The sequence below is a fragment of the Lithobates pipiens genome, unplaced genomic scaffold (assembly GCF_037356315.1).
Source record: "Lithobates pipiens isolate NorthernLeopardFrog02 unplaced genomic scaffold, aLitPip1_a1.2 Scaffold_22, whole genome shotgun sequence".
NCBI lineage: Eukaryota > Metazoa > Chordata > Amphibia > Anura > Ranidae > Lithobates > Lithobates pipiens.
The window spans coordinates 35,772,428-35,785,173 of NW_027507784.1; the positions used below are offsets into that span (position 1 = coordinate 35,772,428).

Here is a 12,746-nt window from a genome sequence, read left to right on the forward strand (position 1 = left end):
TGCATTAATTAAATTAATAATTTTTAATTTACAGACCCATTAGGGTTGATTTATTAACACCGATAGGCTGCGCACAGAGAGCGCCAGAGCTTAGTAAATGAGTAAATGAGGGGGAAGCTCTGCTGACTTCCACCATCCAGTTATGTGCATGTGATTGGGTATTCTTTGTAAAGTGAAGCTACGTATGATTTACTAAGCTCTGGAGCAACTCCACGGTTTGTTTGCCTTTAGTAAATCAACCCCACTGATGCTTAACCCTTTAACTCCAGCACCCACCCACTGAGAGGCTGCATATTTGCATACTGTTGAAAGCACACAGTGAGAACATGCTCTCAATCTTTTGCTGGCCGAAATTTCGCCAGCAAAAGTCCAATGGAGCGTACACACGGTCGCATTTTCCAATGAAAAGCTCTCATCTGTCTTTTGCTGGCCGAATTTCCAATCTTTTGTACATTAGATTGCCAACTCTTCGTTGATGTACCCTGCAGTAATTTAATTCTACCACTAGATGTCCTCAGTCTTCTGGACTGAAAGTAATGCCGGTGAATTAAAATAAATGGCACAATAAATGGCACATACTGTACTGTACCAAATAGTTTTTGTTTATTTAAAAGCAAAAATAAAGTGTGTATGTATGTATATATAATTTTACAGTGACTTGAAAAAGTATAAAAGTATTCATACCCCTTGAAATGTTCCACATTTTGTCATGTTACAACCCAAAACGTAAATTTTATGATATAAACCAACACAAAGCGGCACATAAGTGTGAAGTGGAGGGAAAATGATAAATGGTTTTAAATTTTTTTTTTACAAATAAATATTTGAAATGTGTGGCGTGCATTTGTATTCAGCCCCCTTTACTCTGATACCCCTAACTAAAATCTAGTGGAACCAATTGCCTTCAGAAGTCACCTAATTATTAAAAAGAGTCCACCTGTGTGTAATTTAATCTCAGTATATGTACAGCTGTTCTGTGAAGCCCTCAGAAGTTTTTGTTTAGAGAACCTTAGTGAATAAACAGCATCATGAAGGCCAAGGAACACACCAGACAAGTCAGGGATAAAGTTGTAGAGAAGTATAAAGCAGGGTTAGGATATAAAAAAAAACATCTCAAGCTTTGAACATCTCACGGAGCTCTGTTCAATCCATCATCCGAACATGGAAAGAGTATGGCACAAGTGCAAACCTACCAAGACATGTCCGTCCACCTAAACTGACCGGCTGGGCAAGGAGAGCATTCATCTGAGAAGCAGCCAAGAGGTCCATGGTAACTCTGGGGGAGCTGCAGAGATCCACAGCTCAGGTGGGAGAATCTGTCCACAGGACAACTATTAGTCGTGCTCTCCACAAATCTGACCTTTATGGAAGAATGGCAAGAAGAAAGACATTGAAAGAAAGTCATAAGAAGTCCCATTTTCAGTTTGCAAGAAGCCATGTGGGGGACACAGCAAACATGTGGAAGAATGAGATGAGACCAAAATAAATTTTTTGGCCTAAAATCAAAATGCTATGTGTGGTGGAAAACTAACACTGCATATTACCCTGAACACACCATCCCCACCGTGAAACATGGTGGTGGCTGCATTATGTTGTGGGGATGCTTTTATTCAGCAGGGACAGGGAAGCTGGTCAGAGTTGATGGGAAGATGGATGGAGCTAAATACAGGGCAATCTTAGAAGAAAACCTGTTAGAGTCTGCAAAAGACTTGAGACTGGGGCGGAGATTCACCTTCCATCAGGACAATGACCCGAAACATCCAGCCAGAGCTACAATGGAGTGGTTTACATCAAAGCATATTCATGTGTTAGAATGGCCCAGTCAAAGTCCAGACCTAAATCCAATTGAGAATCTGTGGCAAGACATGAAAATTGCTGTTCACAGATGTTTTCCATCCAATCTGACAGAGCTTGAGATATTTTGCCAAGAAAAATGGGCAAAAATGTCCCTCTCTAGATGGGCAAAGCTGGTAGAGACATCCCCAAAAAGACTTGTAGCTGTAATTGCAGTGAAAGGCGGTTCTACAAAGTATTGACTCAGGGGGGCGCCATACAAATGTACCCCACACTTTTCACATATTTATGTGTAAAAAAAATTTGAAAAACCATTTATCATTTTCCTTCCACTTCACAATTATGTGCCACTATGTGTTGGTCTATCACATAAAATACATTTACGTATTTGGTTGTAACATGACAAAATGTGGAATTTCAAGGGGTATGAATATTTTTTCAAGGCACTGTGTGTGTGTATATGTATGTGTGTATATGTATGTGTGTGTGTGTGTGTGTGTGTGTGTGTGTGTGTGTGTATATATATATATATATATATATATATATATATATATATATATATATATATATATACACATACATACATACATACATACATACATACATACATACAATATAAATATATATATGTATGTATTTCTATCTCTATCTCCACAAATCCATTTCAGTGTGAGGAATCATGGTTGGGGTTGGATTAGTAGGACAACTACATTCTTTTAGCTCATCTCCAGAAAAAAAAAAAGTACTCCCTTGTAGAGGGCTGCCCTCACATTTTTCAAGGGTAAAATGCTTGTTTAGGTCTAGAGGGGCCACAGAATGAAGTTTTATCCCTGGTTCACAATGACTGTGGGAATGAGAAATGGTGCCAGTTCAGCTGAACTGGCACCATTTCATTCCCGCATGCCATTTCCAATTTCAGTAGTGATTTCAGTAGACCTCTGTGCATGTTTCCACACAGATGTCAATGGAGATCACACCAGAAATTGCCAAAAGTAGTACAGAAACTACTTTTGAAAGACGGTGCCATGGCCAGCAATTGCTGCTGATTTGGCATGTCAATTCGCACCAATGTGAAGCAGGGCTTACTCCCTTGATCCTCCACAGCTTTCCTGTACTCTCCTATCCTCTCCTACCTGCCAATGGACTGTCCCTTGCAAGGGTCCCTCTTTTCAGCTTCTGGCAAGGAACAGGTTTTTCTACTCAGGCTGTGGCTGCTTTCTAAAGAAAATTAACTGTTATGCCCCGTACATGCGGTCAGACATTCTGACCACAAAATCCGTAAAAAAATTTCAGATGGATTTTGGCCGAAACTTGTGTTGCATACACGCGGTCACACAAAGTTGTCGAATATCCAATCGTTCTGAACGAGGTGACATGAAACACGTACATCGGGACTATAAACGGCCCAGTAGCCAATAGCTTTCGCCTCTTAGTTTATTCTGAGCATGCGTGGCACTTTGTCCGTCGGAATTGTCTACACACGATCGGAATTTATGCGATTTTTGTTGTCGGAAAATTGTAAATCCTGCTCTCAAACTTTGTGCGTCGGAAAATCCGAAGGAAAAAGTCAAATGGAGCCCACACATGGTCGGATTTTCCGACAACAAGATCCGATCACACATTTTCTGTCTGAAATTCCAATCGTGTGTACACGGAATAAGACTTTGCACACCTTTTATTTTGATGCAACTGGGAAGTAGTCAATTTAAACTGAAAGTTCAATTGGGTTTTAAAGTGCACCCTCCTTTGTAAATGACGGTTTTTATAAAATAATTATTGAAAAATACCTCCATTGTCTCCATGTGTAAAGACAAAGATTTCACTTATTTTCCAGGTAGAAGATATTCTGTCTCCATATCAGCATGAGAAGGTTCACCATGTGAAGACTGGATACAAGGAAATATTTGAAGCCATCCCTTACACTGACAAAAAAAGGTATGACTACTTTGTATAGACCAGTGATGGTGAACCTTGGCACCCCAGATGTTTTGGAACTACATTTCCCATGATGCTCCTGCACTCTGCAGTGTGGTTGAGCATCATGGGAAATGTAGTTCTAAAACATCTGGGGTGCCAAGGTTCCCCATCACTGGTCTAGACCAGCCATCAAGTTGTGGGGAACCCTAACAGTAAAATGATTTTCGTAGCGTGGGCTGTCAGCACCCAAGGAAAATAATTTGTGCCCCTAACCCACGGATATTTAGTGCTCCCTGAATCCCTTCCACTTGAACAGTATTAAAACCCCTTATGGTACATTTTAGGATGTACCACTCTCTCTCTTTGTTCTCCTTTCTTTCCCTTTTATCTCTCTCTATCCTAATTTCTTGTTTTTGTTTTCTCCATCTTTCTATCTAGCCACATTTCTTGTTTTTTCTCTTATTCTCTCTCCTTTTTCTTTGTTCCTCCCTCTCTTTTCCGCTACCTTCCATGTATTCTCTATTTTTATTCCTTCTCTTACTACTTGGGTGGGGGATGGGATGAGTGGCAGTGCTGGTGGGGGATGGGATGAGTGGCAGTGCTGGTGGGGGATGGGATGAGTGGCAGTGCTGGTGGGGGGATGGGATGAGTGGCAGTGCTGGGGGGCACTTCTGATCATCCAACTTGGGTGTTCTTGATGAAGGTCATCTGCTGATCTTAGAACTGTAGTGGGGACCTTTAATGGCAACTCTAATCTCAGGTAGTGTTACTCACCCTGTCTCCGGCTTTGTGGTGTCTCGTAGTATTGACACCTATGCCCAAATTAGGAGATAGGGTCTCCTCCAGCCCCTCCCACGTCCCATTCCTCACCAATCAGCTGACCTCTAGTCTCCGCCCCCCAGTCATGCTGTGAACTGAATGGGCGGCTGCAAAGAGGCTGAGTGGGCGGCCGCAGGCTCCAGGGACAGCCCTGCTGGGCGGCAACGAAAAGGCTGAGAGAGCGGTGCAGGCTTCAGGAAACGCTCAGATTTCGGGGAGCCATGGCAAATCGTCACTTGACCCCCAGGTTGAGAACCACTGCTTTAAAGTGTTCTTGGCATTGGGAATTTACATCGTCATACTGCCGGATCTTTTCATGAAAATGATTTAAAGCTTTTCTGTTAAGAGAAGATTCTAACCTGATCCAGTGGCAGCCGGTGATAATTTTCTTTGGGGGGGGGGGGGTGGCAAACAATAACCCCCCCCCCCCAGTCCGTCCGGGTCTGGTGCACTTGCCCAATCTATGCAGAACTTCTCCCAGGCTCTCTGCAGCGGCTCCCTTTTTCCCCCTGCTTTCTACGGGTGACGACTCTGGCTTCCGTTTCCTCCCTCCTTCTCGTGGCCAATCGGAGTCTTCTCTTTTCGGCCATTCAGAAAATGGGTTGGCCGGTTTGAGGATCAATGTTCATTCACTGTTGTAACACCTGGGTGGGCGCATGGCACAATGCTGCTCATATGCACATACAGTATTTTAAAGCCTATTAGAGCCTATGGCCGCTGTAATCTAGGTGGCTGGGAACCTGAATGGGAGGGGGCTGGCAAGGATAGAGGGGGTGGCGCCCAGGTGCCCGTAATGGACGGGCAGCCACTGATCTGATCATGTACAGATTTTTTTTTCACTATTTATGTAAAATATTTTTTTAAACATGTACAGTAAAACCTTGGATTACAAGCATAATTTGTTCCGGAAACATGCTTGTAATCCAAAGCACTCGTATATCAAATTTCCCCATAAGAAATAATGGAAACTCACAACCATTTATTCATAAGTCCTTTGGTTTATAGTCCATATAAAAAGATTATAGCAATGTAAAAATGTCCATCCACAAATGGAAGCCTCCACAAGGGGATTAGAAGCAAAATCCAGCAGGAGCTACAGAGAAGAAAAGAGAAGAGAGGTGCCTCTAAGTGTAGCAATATGGTTACATTTAGCAACTCGCGTGCTTCATGATTCCTGATGACTTCATGATGACTCACGTGCTTCCTTACTGTTCTGAGCCCCCTGGTGGTCTGGTTTCCTATAATAGTGGTCTCTGTGGCAGATTCACCTCAAAATCACTTTTATCAGTGGCGGGAGAAGGGCTCCCGCCACGCTCAGGCGCCCTCCGCCTCTGCCGACGACTCCGGTAAGCGGGGTTTGGATCCTTTCTCCTCTGTGGTATGGAGACAAGTGAGGGGAAGATGGCCACCACCCTTCTCCATATCATTGCAGGGCAGAAGCGACATCAAAATGTCACTTCTGCCCTTAGCTCTTAAAAGGAATATATTTTTTTTTTTTGGAATTATTTTTAAATTACTTTTTTTCCAGTGTAAATATGAGATGTGAGGTCTTTTTGACCCCAGATCTCACATTTAAGAGGTCCTGTCAGGCTTTTTATTGAATTACAAGGGATGTTTACATTCCTTGTAATAGGAATAAAAGTGATTTTTTTTTTTTTTTTTTTTTTTTAAATAACAGTGTAAAAATAAAAAATTTAAATAAATAATAATAAAAAAGAAACAACATTTTTAAATGCGCCCCATCCCACCAAGCTTGTGTGCAGAAGCGAACGCATACTTGAGCAGCGCCCGCATATGAAAACTGTGTTCAAACCACCTCGATCGGTAGAGAGAGAGCAATAATTCTAGCCCTAGACCTCCTCTGTAACTCAAAACATGCAACCTGTAGAATTTTTTTAAACGTTGCCTATGGAGATTTTTAAGGATAAAAGTTTGTCGCCATTCCACGAGCGATTTTGAAGAGTGACATGTTGGGTATCAATTTACTCAGTGTAACATTATCTTTCACAATATAAAAAACAAAGGGGGCTAACTTTACTGTTGTCTTATTTTTTTTTATTAAAAAAAAGTGCATTTTTCCAAAAAAAAGTGCACTTGTAAGACCACTGCGCAAATACGGTGTGACAGAAGGCATTGCAACCACCGCCATTTTATTCTCTAGGGTGTTAGAAAAAATGTATAATGTTTGGGGGTTCTAAGTAATTTTCTAGCACAAAAAAAAATTTTTTTTTACTTGTAAACAACAAATTTCAAAAAGAGGTTTGGGGGTGAAGTGGTTAATTATCTTGTTTATCAAAATATATGTGTATATATATATATATATATATGTACAGCGCCACAACATATGATCCTATTATATAAATGACCGATAACAGGAATGTAAAGATTGCATTTGTTTTCTTTAACTTCTTTATTAACTCACAGTGCTGTTTGACTTTGCAGAATAGAAAGTGTTGTGACCAAGATCCGCGTGCCATTGACAGGTCTGATGGGTCTAATTCAGACCTTCTCCATGTTCCAGACATATCTTAGGACTGAGCCTGAGAAAGCAAAGGAAATGATAAGAACAGTAGAGCAAAAGTGAGTATGTAGGTGTACGGGACAGGAAATAGCGGGGAACAGAGGACTATAAAAGGTATAAAAAGTCCAGCAACATTGTCCTCCGGTGGACAGAGTGATCTTAGGACATGAACGTTTACATGTGGCCTTTAAATAAGCAACAAATAAAAGCCCAAATTCAGCTGGCACTTTTTTAAAGGGTAGTAAACCCGCTGAATTTTTAAAAAAATTTTCAGACCTGTAAGGGAAAAGGCACCGCATACTAGCTCATTATGAAATACTTACCTTAGAACAAGGCCCCAACATCTCACCCGATACACGCAGAGGGAGCTGACATGTTCCCTCATGCGTGTCTTCCCAGATATATTGCGGCTGCGGTGCTGTGAGTGGCTGTAGCAGTGATTTCTTTTTGGCAGGGTCCGGCATCTGCCGGGCTTCCAGCCGAGAATCCCCTGTACGCATGTGCCGCTGAGTCAGCGGCTCATTGCAAGGGGAATATCTCCTAAACCATATAGGTTTAGGAGATATTTTTTTACCTACAGATAAGCCTTATTATAGGCTTACCTGTAGGTAAAAGTAAAAAAAAAAAAAAAAAAAAAAGACCATACAACCGCTTTAAAGCACAGTTTTGTTTTTATTATTATTATTATTATTATTATTATTATTATTATTATTATTAATGATTTTTTTTTTTTTTTTTTAAAGGAAAGATTCATGCCTCTGTACAGACTTGTGGTCGGTCATTGAACGGGTTCTTGCGAGTTCCAGACCTCTGTACAGCCTTGGGGTTGGTCAGTGGACAGGCTCTTGCAAGGTCCAGACCTGTGTACAGGCTAGGGGCTGGTCAATGCAGGTCCATATCACTGTACAGACTTGGGGTTGGTCAATGCCCAGGCTCTTGCAAGTTTCAGACCTCTATACAGATGTGAGGCTGGTCCATGCTTAGGCTGTTGCAAGGTCCAGACCTCTGTACAGTCTTGGAGCTGGTCAATGCATGTTTTCTTGCAAGGTCCATATAACTTTACAGACTTGGGGTTGGTCAATGCATAGGATCTTGCAAGGTCCAGCTCTTAGTGCAGACTTGGGGTTGTTCAATGCAGCAATGTCGGCAGCCGAGGCCGATCGATCGCTTGGCTCTCGGCTGCTGCCACCGCCATTCTGGGTGAGGGAATTGGGAAGTGAAGCATTGCGGCTTCACTTCCTGGTTCCCTACTGCGCATGCGTGAGTCGCGCAGCGCAATAGGAATTGTCCACGCTGTCTCTGGGACCTGTGTGTGTCCCAGCAGACAGCGTGCGGGGACAGGAAGAGGCATAGACTCCCGTGGGAGTCTATGCTCGGAAGTGGGTGCAAATACCTGTCTTAGACAGGTATCTGCACCCCCCTCCCCCCTGAAAGGTGCCAACTGTGACACCGGAGGGGGGGGAGGGTTCCGATGAGCTGAAGTTCCACTTTAGAGTGAAACCCCGCTTTAATGATGCAGCCATTTGAGCAGAGCCACATACAATCTCCCTGAATTAAAAAATAAATAACAAGACTTCCAAAGAGGATGGAGCATGAATCAATATTTCATGTTACACCCTAAATATGAGTGTAATATAATCATGGTCCAAACACTGGACTAAGCCTTTAATTTCACTAGAAGCCACCAAACTACATATTTTGAGTAGAACAAGTGTTAAAGTAGATGTAAACCCAATGTCATCCTTTCTAATCTACTGCCATAGGGGTTATCTACAAGGGCATACATGCCTCCTGCATGTATAATTACTTGTCAAATGCCTCCCCTCTGTCTGTTATGAGACACGAAAAGCTGCATATTCTGTGGGTGGGTCTGTTGTCTGGAGCTCGGTGGGTGGAGTCGTGATGTCAGTAGACTCCCCGCCCACCTCTACAATCCCCTTGTCCATATAAATTTTCTCCTGTGTATTTCTTACACTGAACTTCTGCTATGATCTCTAACATCCAGTCAAAACCCAGAAAAGTCCCCACATGACTTCAGCATGCCAAATCATGCCGAGGTGTGGAACAGTCAATCCTTGCAGAGCTGCTGAAGAAAGCACTGGGGGTGGGAATTAAAAAATAATGCATGTCTCTTAGGCTAGTGCACGAGATATGTAAATCACCTGTCACTCACAGCAAGGGGGAGGATTTGACAAAGTTTTTCTCTGTTTGTCGAGATTTATCTCACCGATCAATAAAAGAGGATTGCTCAGAGATGGAATAACTCTTTGTGGCACGACTGGGCTCAAATGATAGGAAATATTATACTCTACATTATGACATCAAAAAAAAAAAAAAAAAAATCGGGTTTACATCCACTTTAAGTTTGGATGGGTTCAGGGTATTAATCTTTGGGAATGTTCTCAGGCTATACATGAATCCTGTTTCAGGTTCCTTCAGATCATGGGAACGTCCTCCACTGAAACCGAGGTTGAACTTTGGCTAGGAAACATCCTCGTATTGGCTTCGAAACCACAGTGAAGCAAGCATTTGGAAAACCAACGCTGAGACATGGCTGGAGACCCCACCGATCAGTATTTTATCATATCAGAATTCAGAGACCCCACTGATCAGTATTTACATTATAAGAGTTCTGTTAACAGTTTCAATATGTCAGATTTTCAAATGGAAAAATCTAGTGTAATCTGCTTTGTATAAAATCAAACTAAGAAAATAAATGTATACACCAACTGTGACAATGTAGCAAATAGTCCCCCTAAAGAAAAATATTTCTAAACTGTATCTTCTGTGATCATTTTATCTTCAACTATTTCTGTTTAGGAATCTCTCCAAATAGCTCAGTCCCATGCACCAGTGGGTATTGGATATTATGATCTACAGTGTTCGATTAACCTCCTTATGGCAGCTTTAGGCATATAAGCAGCAGTAAAGCAGGTAGTTCTTCACACCCAACCTCTGCATATATGCATTGCTGTGTTGTTCTGGGGGGGCATTCCATCAGCACCACAAGAACTGTGAATGAACTGTCAATCGACTGCTTATGGTCAACTACTGACGTCATGAAGCTGGTAGGATGATCTCCAGATGACTTCATCACTGCACGGCCAATTGCAATGCTCAGGATGATCAGGAGCTTTCCTACCAGCCTCAGGAGTCACAGCAAGAGCAGGGTAGCTCAACATTGGGGGCTGGCTACAAGAACCCAAAAAAAGATAGCTGGCTTCTGATAAATAGAGAAAGGAATATGGCGGCACAGGTCCCGGTTTGTGGTAGCAGAGCAGCAGGACATGGCTAGATTTGGTGGATAGACCAGTATGTTTTCTGGAGTCAACCCTACATAACAGGTAAGATAGGGAAAAAAATAAATAAATCAGTGAGAGCCTGGTATGATACCATCTCCTGGCATTTCATAGCCACCTATTCCAACAATGATGATGTAGCCTCCAGCTTTCTTATTTGGAGGTATTCTATGCAAGTGCATGCTCAGGGCCTTCCTTCTAAAGTGTCAAGGGTTCCCTCTTATTCATAAAAAAAAAGTACTTATTGCCCCTCTAGTAAGCTCTTTGTGAACACTGGTCTATGGGGCTGCTCTATTTGTAAGCAATCATACACAGGGGTGGTTGAAGACAAATGACCACAGACAATACATGGTTATATATTTAGAAACATTTTCCTTTATTTGAACATTTTGCTATATTATCTCATCTAATCATTTGTCATGGTAATTATTGGGTGCATATGTTCACTTGATGGTTGGATTTTATACATTGAGGATTGATTTTCTCTATTCATTGTTGATTACATATGATCTATTGTTTATGATATATGATATATTCAATGTCCATTCATCGAAATCCAAAACCACTCCGCCTTATCCTTCTACAATGAAAAATTATTAAAGAAAACATTAAAACATCGCACATTTCTCTCATTTTTACTTATGAACTCATTGCATCCATTGATATCATCTACTATTATCCAAGGAGACTCTGTGATCAATCACTAGCTGACCAACGTATTTATAAAAATGTCCCATCAGCAAGTAGTTCTACAAGGATCATGGCTACAGCTGTATTGTTTTTTCAGCCGGCAATTGGCAGTCTTGTAAAAGTGACCCGGGTGGTTTTATAGCTGCCTAATAGATTTTACAGAACTCAAAAGGCCCCCCCTCCTGGCTGGGGAGCCGGGACCATGGCAAACAGTTAGGGCAGCTTCCCAGAGGGGATGGAGGAACATGTGTTCCCCCATCTCCTCTGTGATGAATAAAGCCAGAAGCAACAATTTGTTTTGTCACTTGGGTTTCAGAGCCGTCATTTCCTGGCTGTTTCTAATGTATGTTTATTCTGTTCTGGGAAGTGGTTGCCACCATCCCTATTTCTGTACTTGAAATAGGAAAAAGAACCTCTTGTGGGATTTTGAAGGCAACCAAATTTTTTTCACTTTTTGGTTTCCTTCAAAATCACATAAGAGGATATTTTTCCTATTTCATCACCTGGCTGCTACAACCAGGGAAGCAGCTAATCAAGCACGATCTATGCTTGGTTAGTATCTTTGGAGGGCAGGGAAGAAATCAGGGGTGTGATGGGTATAAAAAAGTATGTCTAGCATACATATGTAAATGGTAATTGTACCACACATGTGAGATATTGTCGCAAACGGAGTAAGAGCAAAAATTCTAGCACCATAGCTCACGTTCAACTGTTAAATGGTAAAATATAAAAGTTTTTTAAATGATCGCCTATGGATAATTTTAGGCACTGTAGTTTGTGCAGAGCTGGCAACACTGCTCTGCATGCCACCCATGATGTAAAATTTGCTTTCCAGGCTCCCAAAATAAAAAAATAGTAATCAAAAAAGCAAAAACACAAAAGGAATTAATCATTTGTAGCACCTACCCCCGGAGGAGCTGCTGTTTCTTGGGTCCCCTGTGCTGATGAGTCTCAGAGAGGCACCACACTCTGACACTCCCGAGCTGAAGAGAACATATTTATTGCAATGACACACAATAATACAAAAAAATTGAAAACTGCAATAAAACACGTCAAGTATGTGAAAACATTTTCAAAATGGCATATACACTTCTTTATGAACATGCAAATAAGCGACTAACCCCTAATCCCTATACTATGGTATATACTGTTTAAGGGGCAATGCAAGGGCAATTGCCCAACCAGTCTCTGGTAAGGATGAGCCAAACACCCCCCGGTTCGGTTCACGCCAGAACCTGCGAACAGACCTAAACTTTGCGTGAACTTTAGAACCCTATTAAAGTCTATGGGACTCGAACGTTCAAAATCTAAAGTGCTAATTTTAAAGGCTAATATGCAAGTTACTGTCCTAAAAAGTGTTTGGGGACCCGGTTTCTGCCCCAGGGGACATGGATCAATGCAAAAAAAAGTTTTAAAAACGGATGTTTTTTCAGGAGCAGTGATTTTTTTAATGATTAAAGTGAAACAATAAAAGTGTAATATTCCTTTAAATTTCGTACCTGGGGGGTGTCTATAGTATGCCTGTGACTTTCAATGAGTGTTCTCTGTATTACGGGAGCCGTCAATTCATTATAGCCATGAGTGATTTTAAATGACTTTTTTTCCTGCAGAAATTACACTTTGTGCAGGGACAGTGCTAAGCACGGGAAACATGCGCCCCTTCACAGACATACTATAGACACCCCAAAATTTAAAGGAATATTACA

General features: G+C 41.7%; 1 protein-coding gene across 6 annotated transcripts in view; it reads left to right on the forward strand.

The window, feature by feature from the left end:
• Positions 1–10,968, forward strand: part of LOC143923550 (uncharacterized) — a 30,824-nt gene extending 19,856 nt beyond the window's left edge. For all 6 annotated transcript variants that reach the window (XM_077447318.1, XM_077447314.1, XM_077447319.1 and 3 more), the window contains 3 exons: positions 3,629–3,729; positions 6,973–7,110; positions 9,481–10,968. In XM_077447318.1, the coding sequence (XP_077303444.1) occupies positions 3,629–3,729; positions 6,973–7,110; positions 9,481–9,571 (330 nt within the window). In that variant the 3' untranslated portion in view covers positions 9,572–10,968. The remainder of the gene's footprint in view (positions 1–3,628; positions 3,730–6,972; positions 7,111–9,480) is intronic.
• Positions 10,969–12,746: the final 1,778 nt, after the last annotated feature.